We start from the raw sequence: 14,782 nt of genomic DNA, 5'->3' as shown, positions 1-14,782 counted from the left end.
TTATGCCGTGTTCCGACTGAACGCTCCAACAAACCCTCTACATATTAATTTGCGCTAGACTACTTATATTCCATTTAAATATTAAAACGGTAAAAATTGCTTGCGATATAAATATAATATGGACATATTTAAGTAATCAAAAGCTTTTTGCAAGCTTACTCACTCTGTTACTGAAATCAAGCTCTAAGATCATTTTACTATGTTATTATGATATTGATGCTATTATATTTTAATGCATTTATTCAAGTTACCGAGCCCATAAACAAAGATGATTTTGCTAAGACTGACAAAACAAATAAAGAACGGTAGAAAATAATCGCAAAACATGGTAGTTCGATGTTTAAATCTGTTGAAAAAAAACTGTTTTTTGTTTTTTACTAAAATATATTGACATAAGCATGGTCGAATCAGCAGCCTATTTGAGTAGACATAAATATTTGGCAACAACGTAATGTTGCCGCCGCACATCTTAAGATTCGACGTAACTTTTATAAGATCGTTTGTTTCGCTTTCTAAGTTTTATTATGTTCGTCGTAACTGTTATCATGGTAGTAAGGTGCTTGATAGTTACTTTCGGTGTGAGTGTATCAAAACTTGTTTTAATAGATGCCGGTGACTTTAAGCTTAAACGCAAACGTGGGTCCAAGTATCGTTCACAACCATAAGCGTCTAAAACTTTTTTAACTTTTTTTGTTGCTTTTGATTGGTAGATACCTGGTGTTAAATGGTTATTTGAGCTTCACAGACGTCACGACGTGCCTGCCACAAACTTTCAATAATGAGGTCGGCCTCAATGATATTGTATAACGCTCTATTACGGTAGGACCTCTTGTAAGTCCGCGCGTGTAGGTACAACCACCCTGCCTATTTCTGCCGTGAAGCAGAAATTTGTTTCGGTTTGAAGGGTGAGGCAGCCGTTGTAACTATATTTGAGACCTTAGAACTTATATCTCAAGGTGAGTGGCTCATTTGCGTCGTAGATGTCTATGGGCTCCAATAACCACTTTACACCAGGTGGGCTGTGAGTTCGTCCACCCACCTAAGCAATAAAAAAATAAAAAAACTTTTTTGTATCGAAAGAATCACCGCTTGGCGTCAGAAATAGGCAGGATAGTGATACCCACTTGTCCGGCCTCACAAGACCCTAACATTAGTAATTAGGCAATTTCGTAATTTTGCAGGATTCGTTTTGTAGGTACATATTTAAAAATCGAGAACTTCGGTCCGAAAATAGTAGTTATGCTCGATACGAGTCTTCCGGACTTATTTTTCTTTATGCCATGAATGCTTAAAACCTTCTTTGAATACCTACATAGATACTCAACTTGTTTATAATTAATGTAGGTGTTGAGATAATTTTAATCAATATAACAGATACAGCTACCGTGTTTAGTCTGTTGAGACGACCGTACTGTTAACTAACCGCTATATTAATAACGTTCGCACATTCTTTAATTTGAACCTATTAACCGCAATGGAGTGTACATTGGTCATGCCCTGTTAGAACAAGGTGAACATGTTCCAGTTAGTTTTTATGAATAAAATTAATAAAGAAAAACAAAGAATCACCAAATCGTTCAGCTTTAATTGAATGAAGGTCTTTGTTCCAGTTGTGTGTGTGTGTATCTATCTATCTATCTATATATACAAAAATGAATTGCTGTTCGTTAGTCTCGCTAAAACTCGAGAACGGCTGGACCGATTTGGCTAATTTTGGTCTTGAATTATTCGTGGAAGTCCAGAGAAGGTTTAAAAGGTGAAAATTATGAAAATGCTCGGAATTAAATAACAATAACAATTTTGTTTTCCCTTTAATGTGTCCCCGTCGGACGGATTCCTTTTGTTTGTTTTAAGTTTACTTTATACAAAAGTTTAGGTCTTTTATTTATCGATTGAGGCACTACAAAGTCTGCCGGGTTAGCTAGTTTTATTTATATTAACTGACTTAGATGTACCACGCTTTGAAATGGTTTTAAGTAAAATAATAAGAGAATTCAATATTTTTTTGTAACGCATCTCACATTTCCAATTTTTAGTTCAATGAAATTATACGGTATTCGGATTTGTACTTTAATTGGGTTTTTTTTATGAGTCATCAAGGACAGATGCCACCAAATTAATCAATTATGTTGCGAAAGTTTTGACAACCCCTATTTGAGTTAACTATTACGCTATCGAGAACGTTAAAAAATTGTCACTAAGCACACTGGTGTCTTAAGGTGGGTGATGGCATTCGCTTTACTAAAGTTTTAGGATTCGGTAACCCGTTAAGATACCTGGTGTTAAATGGTTATTTAAGCTTCACAGACGTCACGACGTAACTGCCACAAACTTTCAATAATGAGGTCGGCCTCAATAATATTGTATAACGCTCTATTACGGTAGGACCTCTTGTGAGTCCGCACGGGTAGGTACCACCACCCTGCCTATTTCTGCCGTGAAGCAGTAATGCGTTTCGGTTTGAAGGGTGGGGCAGCCGTTGTAACTTTAATTGAGACCTAAGAACTTATATCTCAAGGTGGGTGGCGCATTTACGTTTTAGATGTCTGTGAGCTCCAGTGACCACTTAACATCAGGTGGGCTGTGAGCTCGTCAACTCATCTAAGCAATAAAAAAAAAAAAAAAAAAAAATATGGGCCGTGAGCTCGTCCTTTCATCTAAAATAATAAAATAAGTGAAAGATATAACTGAATTTTTAATTTTGTTTCAATATATTATGCATTATTCATAGTTTCATTGTTTGCCTGACTAAACTACATAGATACGCAACAGAAAACAATTGAGATATGAAAGACGATGACTTTACAAACAATATACACTAGCGTAGGAGCGCTGTTATGCGGTAGTAATCAGCCGTGGTGACAGCTGTCTATAACTCAATAGCATTATTGAAGCCATCAAATCAACAAAAGTGGTCTAAAATAAAAATAAAAACATTCTGATTTAATATTTTAATGTACAGCATTTAATTTAGAATATCTAAGTGTTAGTAAAAGTTTTGGCAGGATGATTGTGACTACTACTTTTTAATTAATATTATTGAGACAAATCAACCATGCTGTTTGTTTATGTTCGTTAATAGTGTCCTTACCTTTCTATGATGTATGTGCTTGTTATTTTTAGCGTATTAAAAGAAAGGAACTTAATCTCGAGCAACATATTAAATGAAAACCACATGCTTTGTATTGAACAAAGAAACGACATTGAACTTTACAAAATATGATACCTCGACATGTCAAGACAGTACAATGATAAAGTGAGTCGAGACGATCCGACGAACTTTGAATTGGAATCCAAACTATTGGCATAATAATAGGTTACGAAATATAAACCTGCCTACACATAGATCAAGGACTCGGTTTGTGTTCGATGGTACAATGAAAACGATTAGATCGATCGCAGGGTTTACGTGTAATTACGTAGGGCGGTGTTCTCTATGTGCAAATTTTCATTGTTCTAACACACTTGTTCTGGGCTTACATTAACATAAAATATTTATGTCACAATTTAGAAATACCCTCACATGAATTGGTACTAGGCACGGAATAGATATATAAGGTTATTATAAGGTACCTTATTTATCTATTCCGTGGTACTAGGTAAATATGTAGTTTCATTTCTGAAATTGTCATCCAAGTCTTTGTATGACATTAATAGAAAAGTATTTCAGCGATGTGCCGGAAATAATAGTATAATCCAAGGAAGGATTGAATATTTCTCAATAAATCATTTGAAATGCCGAATGCATTAAATAGCGTATCGTCTATCGGAAAATTATTGCTCAAACTCGTATCGAGCATTGATGGGTAGAGATCGTTCTCTCTTGGCTATCTGCCATCTTTAATCAATTTACATTCGGAACTTAATAACAATGTCGAAGTTTTGCAACGTATGAAACGCTGTCTTACTACCAGTAATGGACCTTAAAAAGGAATACGACACAGTGACGAAACTTTTTATCTGCATATTGTTTCGTCGAATCAAAAAGGATATCGCATTGAAATAATTTCGATATAAATTTGAAGGTTTAATACATTCTGACAAGAGATTTTTATTACAGAGACCTTACATTCAAAACTCCACGTAACAATAATGTTTCCAAAAAATTTGTTAACCGCATTAGTTCTTATTCGATACATGAATTGTCGTATTTACTACCTTTCAATGAACTTTACGAATCCCTCCCGAATTTGTTACGAATCAATTCGTCGTATATCATCGATTAGAAGATAATGATTGCATAACGTGTTCTCCACACGGTTACACAACTGCAGACAATTTACTCTCGATTCGAGCCGGCCGCCAGATCGTGCACGCGTTTTACTGAGAATATTCCCGCGCAAACGAGTAAAAAAACCGCGGGAACTGCATTGAAACAATATAGCCGACATAACGCTACGAATGTTATCTGTCTAGAACTTGCTGTTTGCGACATTGCGAACATTCCCATTGTTTATTTCGAAGTAGATCGCTGGAAATTATTGTGATTACACAGACAAGACTGCTGAGGTGAAACTTTAAAAGGACATTACGAACAAGGATATATTATTAAAACAACATACGAGGTAAAATTTTACTCTTGCTTTTACTTATTAAGATGATATAACACAATGCTCTTTTTTTTCAATGATAAGTCACACATTTCTATAAACAGTACATTCTTAATAACACGAAAACAATCATCTGCGTGTTTTGTATTCAGTAAGCGCATATTTTCACACCTGCGGATTTCCATTGCATCATAAACAAAACAAAAAATAAACAAACATCAACAAACAATCGCATTTGCAATATCTGCCGTCATAATTCCAGTATAACAGTCGCAGCTCACGGACCTGTTCACACCGAATCGTAATTTCTAGAAAACGAATGCATGGAGATTAAACGTGGTTACAAAATGTCTGTGCTAATCGAGATTCATTCAAGAGCATCCGTCTTACTAAATAACTAAAACAAACATTTCAAAATGGTGAATGGCAACTACGTATTGTATGGGGATAAGCCGTCCTCGGAGTCGGAAATCGTGGATGACCACGTGCATAAACGCACCGTCGACAGAAAAACTAAGCGAAGATCGAGAACAGCTAATGAGCTCCAACGCTCCCTTAATGTGAGGCAACTAGACAATGAAACGGATTCCGTCAAATACGAAAAGAAGATAAACGAACCAAGACTTTTACGGTACGTTCCGACAACTGATGTAGAAGAAAATTATGTGACAGAAAAATTCGAAACCTATGATTTGAAGCCGACCGAAGAACGACCAAGAAAATACGCATTTACTAAGAAACCTAAGAACCCAACGGATGGCTCTATTAATTACGCGTACTCGAGGTCAAGCAGTAGTTGCAGTTCTCCAAACGGAAATTTACCGACCATATCGGAGCACGGAGAACAGTACGGGAGTTATCGAGTTCATTCTTTTTCGGGTGCCGTGATTGATGATGTCGTCACCGGCTACGAGACGAAACTTGATAAATACTTCTCCAAGCCGCGGGAAGTCAAGACATTTGCTGCTAAGGTAAGCTACAGTGTAAGTCTAATTAGTTGAATGATCGCAATGTCACTTGATCTGAAAATTATTTGGAAAAATAAGTTAAAAATGAGTTCATAATGGCTTAGGCAAAAAAGTTTTTCTATTACAAAAGCACAGAAAGATAAAAGAGGTTTTCTGTCAAGTGGAAAGTGTAACTATTTTACAGGTTTAAGACGTTTCATTAAAAGTTGTTCGAATTAAAAAAAATGTCATTGACTCAATTTATTCGCCTCTGGCTCATTTAAAGCAAATCTAAAGGTGTTCAAAACATGATTATACAACAGCCATAATATTTTAGTTCCAAATCATGAACAAATAATATAAGTTAAATCTCTGATTACATAAAATTTATAGCCCTGTCTAACCGAGATGGACATGAGAATAAAATTAAAGAAATTGAGGCGCATAACTTTGATCTCTCAATTACATATTAAATAATCAATGATCACTCTGACCACTTAAGGCATTATAAATTAAATATCCAACTGTACATTTTGTGAAACTGTGGTTTGAGTAGGTGTTAAAATGCATCTCATTTCCAAATATGCTTCGTGATTTACTGGTTCGGAATAAGCGAATTAAATTGAGCAATAAATTATGAAGAACGATAACAAACCACATATGTACAAACTCTAGTCTAATATAATGTATAGAAATTAAAAAAATGCGTTTCGAAATGCTAAACCATAAAGCAATGCACAAAGTTCAAAGCATTACTTAAATTTACTATTCACTTTGCATTTTGTACTTTGAAATGACCACAACATTACGATGTCGATGCAACATACTATAGTTTATATATTATCAGGTGTGTTATTATGGTGAAACTAGTCTCACGGGACCTGTTGTTTCGCTTAACTGAGGGTGTGCTAGGGCTATTAGGTCTTGTACTTACATGTTCCGGACTAGACTGATACATATGTACCCATTAATAATTTGAAATTGACAAGTAACATGTTGTGCAAGACCAACAACATACACCACAATATTTCAATCACGACACTACTCAGATTTGAAAAACATAGAAGAAAATGGTTTTTTTCTTAAATGTTATAATTGCTTTGACTAGTTGAATTATATCTGCTTGTAAGTCCAATTCAATTGCATTCTTTCAATACTACATTTTTATTTTTGAAGGTTTTCCCACACACTATTGTGCTTAGTGCGAGTTTTTTAACGTTCTCGACAGCGTAAAAGTTAATTCAAATTTTTATGCAGTTGCGCTCCTAGCGGCAAACGTAAGCAAACGTTCCAACTGCATACAAATTTGAGTTAACTTTTACGCTATCGTGAACGTTAAAAAACTCGAACTAAGCACACAGATAGCTCGTTTAAAATCCAAATCCTTTCACAAATACGACATAATTTTGTGAAGGAAATAAAAAAAAATATCGGTATGTGGGTGTAGTTTGTTCGAAAACTGGAGCATTGTCATATTTGGAGTGTCAATAGAATAAACCCCGAAGTTGCAGTATGACCTTATTTTTTTACTGTCACTAGTCGATTCGGTAACATAATGTATATTTACTAAGTCAATAGCTTAGTTTTAATTGAAGCACTATTGCATTAGCAAAGCACATAGACACATTCTTGAGAGTCAGTAAAATTTCTTGCTAAACATCGATGATTGAGACGAGTCTAGTGGGGTAGCCGGATGCAACATCGATTATACGGCATGAAATGTTGAATAATATTGAATTAAATTTTATTTAAATTTTGTCGCAGCAATAAATTTACGTAGACAAACCTGATATAGGTTATATAGTTTAGAATATTTTCTACGGCTTTCACGACTGATTAGACATAGTTGAGAGTAAAACTACTTTTACGTTTTAAATTTCGTCGTTTTTATGTTCATTATAATATATCTGACGTTTCCAAGTAAAGATAAAAACCGAAGTCTAACAAACTGCTTTTAAGAAAAATAGACGGTAGGTAGCAAAATATCAATAGATAAATAATTATTAGTCATCCGTAACCACGAAAACAGTAAATCTGAAAACGTTACAAATAATATAATTAATAACAATTAAAAAAGCAAGATTAGACCGTAAAAGTAGTTCTGATATAGGTTGATAAAATACTATTAATGAGAATATTGTCTTGAAAAAATTGAATATAAATACACAAAGAAATACTTTTGATTTTATTTGAAAATAAAATAAGGATACACAAACATCATAACGATAAAATTAAGAACTTGTTTTGGTCACATGCGATGAATAAGAGCTCACTTATTTATATAACGAAAAAATACATCTATAAATTACAATTTCACCGAATTCCAACAAATAAAAATTGCTAGTATTCTATCTAAATATTTATACAAATAAATCTTATTATGTAATAACGTTTATGCATTTCTTCTTCTTGGTCGTTCCCTCACTAATGAGGATCGTGACCATATGCGATTTGTCTTCATTTATTTCTGTACTGTGCGAGTTTAATAGATCATTGTAGAGTTTCTGTTGATTCCACAATATTTTCACTAACGTATTAACATCTGTCCCACGTTTAACTGCTTCTCGAACTCGAACATGCATGTTTGATCGCATTAGATTCGCACTTTTTCAAAAATAGCATCCATTTTATCCGCAACTAGCGACCCGCCCTCGCTTCGCTTCGGAAACATTAAAACACACATGAAACCAAAAAAATAAAATAATTTTTTTTTTTAAAAAGTAGCCTATGTTCATCAGGGACAATGTCGGCTTCTAATGGAAAAATAATTTTTCAAATCGGTCCAGTAGTTTCGGAGCCTATTCGAAACAAACAAACAAACAAATCTTTCCTCTTTATAATATTAGTATAGATATAGATAGGGCGACCAGAGCGACGACGTGCATCTTTGACATCAAAATTTCCGGATTGAAAACGCTTAAACCAAATTTGTGCTACTCTCACAGCACTAGGTCCATAAACATCGAAAAAAAAATTCGCGGCTTGCGTTCCATTTTTACCTTTTTTGTAGGAAAATTTTAAAATGTATCGAATTTCTTCATTAGATTCACTCATCTTGACAGTACGAAAAATAAATAAAAGTCACACATTTTCCTAATTTGGAATTATCTTCTGTAAAGTTTAAACTTTGAATAATACCAAAACAAAAAAAAAAACAAATAGTATAGCCAAAGTGATTTTATTACAAGTTCACACATACATTAGTGCGAAAAGACTTTTTCTCCAACCTATTATGTCCAAAGAAGCTTATTTAAGGCAAGTCGTTGTTTGATGTGAAGCTCTTGTAAAACGGTTTCGTTTGTCATCACGGCTGTCTGTTGTATCATCGGCATGCGTCTCCAGCACCACATTTCAAAAGGATTTATTGTGTGTATTTATATACCCTATTTCCTGCCTTGTCTGAACCTTAATGTGGACTTCAGCGATTTTTGAGCTGTAGAAGAACCGTTACATAACCGGTAATAAACTATCTACCACTACAGCATAAAAGAAGAAAGACACAAAATTCTTAGTACTTATGGTTTGATTGAGTTCAAATTTTGTGAGCCCACAACGTAATATAAAGCGAGGACAACAGGCTGACGCTGATTGCGTTTCCCCAAGGAAATTACCGAACGTCAACACTTACATATACATAAGTTAATGGGTGGAATTAAACTTTACATCGTTTTTAAGTACATTTCGCGCTAAAGCAATAAAGCTACCAAACAAATACTGAACCATTTTTTCTTCGCCTAATATTATGAAGATCAACACATTTACTTCTTATGTTTAAACGAAGATTAAAACATTTGCTTTTTAAGTATATAAAATGTAAATTAATAAATTAAATATGCGCTAACGACTTTTTGATTGATTTAAACGCTGCGTGATAAAATGAAAATAACCAAAATAATATACTGGTGTAGGGTGTTGAGCGGCGGGGCAGCCTACAGAACTGAGAACTTAGAACTTATGTCTGAAGATGGGAGAAGGTATTTACATTGTTGACGTCTTTGGGCTCCAGTAACCAGTCAACACCAGCTGGGCCATAAGCTCATTCACCCACCCAAGCACAAAAAAATTGTTATTACGTTCTTTTAGCGTCTTGTCATTAATTCCCAGCATCGTCTTTCGAAGTAAATTGGCTAACCTCTAAAAATCGTCAGTTTAAGTACACCTGTTATTCTTGAATCTACTATACTTAACTATAAGTAGTTACAATGACACAAAAGCTTTAAGTAGGTGATTTGTATGAAAGACGCGTCGTTTGACAGCGGCAAATCTTACAGATTCTTGTAATAGATTAGGTAGCTCTCCACGTTATAGGTCCTTTATTACTATTTTATGACTTAATGTTTCAATACAAAAATAGATCGCATTTAAAAAAATTGGTTTATCTATTTGGTTTCTTGAACATTTACGATATTTGAGTTTTATTTATTTTTCTTACAAATATGTCTTGTATTTGTGGCTTTTATATACCAATTAGCCAATGCATTGGTATCTTGTATTAAAATATCGTTCACATTGAAAGAATTTATCAATTAAAGATCATTGTTATACATAATATATTACGCATATTTTATCCACAGCTATGTATAAAATATGCAAATTGATAAAGCACAACTACCCAATAATTACCCGATTGGATTTCACAGCCCTTACGCGGTAGTTCTAAAACGTCTAAACATATTCTGCTGATTATAATTTCGACGCCTATCGCGTTACATATTTTATTCGAAATGAATTTTAAGTGACCTTTCGAAGTGGATCATGGTTTTTTTCCAAGTAAACGTATTTTAAATGCACAATGAAAGCGAAAGTTTTTGTATATTTTGTGCCAAAAAAACGGAATGTAAATAAGTAATAATGTTTAATAGTTTCATTTATCAAATGCAGATTTTAATGCAATTTTTGCGGCTGCTTATATAACCTAATGGATCGACTAAGACTGAGCCAATCGTACATGTTTTTTGAAAATTGTGTTACCATACATATTATTATGTTATATGTAGTCCTTATTATGTAGTATATATATATATAGTTCCTTATAGAAATTTTAAACGAGCTTTGAAATATTTGTATATCCATTGTCATAATTTGTTAGCGCTAAAGTGGGGTAACATCATTTGCAATTCGTGCTTTTTTAAGCATTTACACATTAATTGTTTTTTTTTTATTATCTTAACATAATTTTTATTATTAAAGATAATCCGAAAAATAATCTGATTTATTATTTTATTTTGGTCTTCGATTGAATTTTGGATTCATTTTTTTTATTCTTTGGTCTGTCCTCTTGTCTATTTTTGTTGGCAATATTCTTGCCTATGTATATTTATAATGCCTATTAGCTGTGGTTATACTTTTAGGCAGCCAAATCTTGTAGAATTTTTTTTATTTGACAACCCGTTTTTGTCCTCAGGGATCTCACCCAGACAGCCTGTACAGAGTTCCAGTTGACAGTGGAGTCGCACGTACTAAGATGACAAGAGTGGTACGAGTTATCCGATGGCCCGCTGCCCTTGTAGCCGTATGCGTCGCCTTAGCAGTCTTCGTGTACTTTCTTATGCCTGGTACGAAATATATTTATAACTTACCGACGATACTAAATGGCGTCCTTTATCATTTTTTAACTTAAGCACGGTCCAATTACCGCATAATCTGCAACAGCATGAAAAAGTACTAATAAAAAAGACGCACATAGCTGATGGAGGTATGTTCCTTTTACTCATACTACATTTACACTCATAAATTACCTTTTTGCAAAAACTCACATGATCCTTTGCTGTGTCGCTTAAAATTGTAATACTATTAGTATAATAATATTGTAACGTATTTTTTAAATTCCTAAGAAGTGTGAAGTGGTCAACCGTCTCCACAGACATTTAAATCATGCGTTCTAAGTCTCAATTTTCAGTACAACGGCTGCACCACCTTCCAAACCGAAACGCATTACTGCTTCATGGCAAAAATAGGCAGCGTGGTGGTACCTACCCGTACGGGCTCGCAATACGCCCTAAGATCAGTAATAAATTATTGATAATAATTACATCGTTGGTCAAATACATTGGATATAGAAAATTGTCAATATGAAGTTGGCTTTCTGGACTGATTGCTAAAGCAATGAGATTTTTCATAAGGAAGGTAGATTTAAAAAAAAAACTATTGTTAGACTCTCTGAAGTAAAGTGTATTTGAATGGACGCTTTTATAGTATAGTTATTCTTACGTTGTATTGAACAACATTCACTAGATTATTTTTTTATTGTTTTAGATGAAAAAAAATAATCTGTTATTCTGTATAGATTCTATATAGATTCTGTTATTGTTGGTTTATAATTTTAACGGATTTCTTTTAACTTTCTAAATATTATTTTACAATAGGTGCACCGTTCGCGGACACTAATCAAGATAAGTTTTTGTTTGATATCGACACCTCGCAAAAGTTTATCTGCTGTGTATTGATCACTGCTTAATCGTTTTTTTTTTATAGTCTTTATTAACAACCTTATCTTTCGACGATTATTACGTTTTGCAAAAATACACTAGCGCAACAGTTTCAACAAATTTCATGTTAATGTTTAATCAAAATCGGCAAAATTGCAAAAGAAAACTCAATTTCAATGACAAAAGTGTGTGAATTCATAAAATAATATTAACACAAGCACGCGCATGTTAAATTCTGATAATACATGATTTCGTTACGTATAATAAAGATAACGTAACATACATTGATATTTTTCAACATCGTATCCAACCAAAGCACTCCGGGATTTCGGTTGAAACGTTTTCAAAGCTTCATTATTACGTTTGATGTCTACATTTGTGCGACAGATCATGTCACAGGTCAACTAGTATACGTAATGCGACATATTATTATCTATTTATGAATTAATACATCATTATACCTACATAACGTAACTAGTTTTCGTCTTCCAATGAACAAAGTTTGACCACAATCACGGACACTTTAATATTTATTTTTGGATTACATTTTCTCTATTTTTAATCTGTTACTACTGACATTTGAACAAAAAACTGACTACATATTTCGATTTTTTTTTATTGATTCACTAAAGCTCGTCAACAGCTACTACATAAAAAAATAGTTTGACAAGCAGACGTCAAAATAATAATTTAATCTTATCTTATATCTTTTCAATTCTTGTATATAAATATATATATATTTATAATCTGAAATTCGGAAACGGCTCCAATGATTTTCATAAAATTTAGTATGCAGGGGATTTCGGGGGCGATAAATTGATCTAGCTACGATTTATTTTCAGAAAATGTTGTTTTATTCGTGTTTTTAATAATCAACTTTATCGATAATCAACTTAAACATTCTTTTTTTTTATTGAAAGAAAATAACAAATAATATAATTTCTAAAAAACACAATTTATTAAAAAAAATTAAATACCTCATCCTCATCCTCTCCTCATCCCCTAGTATTTTTATTATGTAAACAGATAATTTTTTGTTTATTTACACGATAATTACACGATAATAATCTAGTTAGTGTAATAGGCGATCCTGTGTTCACAGTACCGTGTTGTGGTCCACAAAACTGGAATTCGTGCGACAAAACTTATGTAATTTGTTTACAAAATCAATGTTCAAGAATGTTGGAGCTGTTCGTTTTACATATTACGTTTACTTTGATTAATTGATTGATAGATATACTACCGTTTTAAATATTAATATCGAACTCATTACCCTGTTTCGTATAAAAATCCCATTTCTCACTTCCACTGTTCCTCATTAAGTCTCTTTTAAGATCCTTTTTCGTATTTGCATATAGAAAGCTGCGTACATTATTTTGGGTACCGACAAGCCACAATCCAAATGAAGGAACATAAAATATTTCTGAGGTTAACGATCGTGGTTTCATGAGCGAAATTTGCCTTTAGAGTCGCATGAGTTCTTTAAACAACACATTCGGGAACTTTCGAGTTTCACACGCAAAGGAGTTTTTAAAAGAATACCAAAATGATTTATAAATGTATCACAATTTTGCAACAACCTGAACGCTTACAAGGACCGGATGTTCTGCTTTAACTCTGTTCGCATCATTAGCCAAGGACCCGTGAAATGGAAAGTTGACCTCGCGTTGACCGCGCATTCCTCCTACAGCGAATGTCTGCCTACACATCTCTGGCTATCTTATTCAACACGTAACTTTTTGCATTAAAACAATGCAACGCCTGTTTTGCGAATATTTAAATTAAGTAACTCACATTATTTACATTAAAATTGATTTAGTAATTTAAATAATTATATGTAAGGAACAATATTAGTCTTATTTAGTTCTAAACTATCTTAGTTGTTTCTCAATTGGATTCGGTATCATCCGATATAATGGTAACCTAATCAATTTCATATGAATTTATAAATCAATAGGGTTATATGTTTAATTGTATTAGAACATTCTCATGAGTTATTTTACTGTCAATCCGGTAGTAGACAAAGAACAATCCGGTCTTTTATAACCTCACTTTCATCGTCGCGTACAGCACCAATTAACACTTTATGTATGCTTTATTTGCTAAAAGCTATAGTGACCTAACGTTTTCATACAATTACGTCATATAATGCATCGGTAATATCAGTGGCTTTTTAATTTAATGATTCTAAGAAATAAATAATTCTGGTGCAATTTTCGTAGGCTCTGTTCCGGTATATATATAAGATTTCGAAGTTATTAATCTGTCAAATAGTATTTATGCTAAATATAAATAACAACGTATGTGAAATTAGACTAGTTGAGGCCGCTGTCGACCTAAAATAATCACGAACCAAGTAAATGAGGTAAATTATTTTAATAGCTGTATTAAAGGTATTTCACATGTGTACATGTATCGAATTTATTTTAATCCACTGCAATGAATTCAAACTTCGTGCGTTTCTGTTTACTGCATTGTGTAATTGAAACTTTTCTGTAATCTCAAGGTGGGTAGTTGAACGTAAGGTCGAAATTTAAATTGTATTGCATAACTATTCCACCCTTTATACGTACTAACGCGTACGTTTTTTTATTGCCCTAGTATGCAGATGATCGTACGGCCCACCTGATGGTGAGTCGTTACCGACGCCCATGGACTTCAACAATGCCAGGGTCAGAGCCAAGCTTCTGCCTACCGTTAAGTACTCTCCACAAGCCTCGTTTGAAGAAGGACATGTTATAGCGCTCGGGAAACACCGTGGAGGAGAGCTCATTCCAAAACCGTATGGTACGTGGCAAAAAGATCTCTGGAAACGCACTGTGGATTAACGCAGTGGCTCGAGGTAGTATGGATGAAC

General features: G+C 33.7%; 1 protein-coding gene across 3 annotated transcripts in view; it reads left to right on the top strand.

The window, feature by feature from the left end:
- Positions 1 to 14,782, top strand: part of LOC114251988 (uncharacterized) — a 90,543-nt gene that overhangs the window by 62,017 nt on the left and 13,744 nt on the right. Inside the window, exons 1-2 of one of the 3 annotated variants that reach the window (XM_089727781.1) lie at positions 4,803 to 5,521; positions 10,902 to 11,052. In XM_089727781.1, the coding sequence (XP_089583907.1) occupies positions 4,967 to 5,521; positions 10,902 to 11,052 (706 nt within the window). In that variant the 5' untranslated portion in view covers positions 4,803 to 4,966. Of the gene's footprint in view, positions 1 to 4,802; positions 5,522 to 10,901; positions 11,053 to 14,782 lie in introns of those variants that run through there. The other 2 variants (XM_089727782.1, XM_089727783.1) reach the window with 2 other exon arrangements.

The sequence above is a fragment of the Bombyx mandarina genome, chromosome 05 (genome assembly GCF_030267445.1).
Source record: "Bombyx mandarina strain Sakado chromosome 05, ASM3026744v2".
NCBI classification, from domain to species: Eukaryota; Metazoa; Arthropoda; class Insecta; order Lepidoptera; family Bombycidae; genus Bombyx; species Bombyx mandarina.
This window is presented reverse-complemented; position numbering and strand designations above follow the sequence as displayed.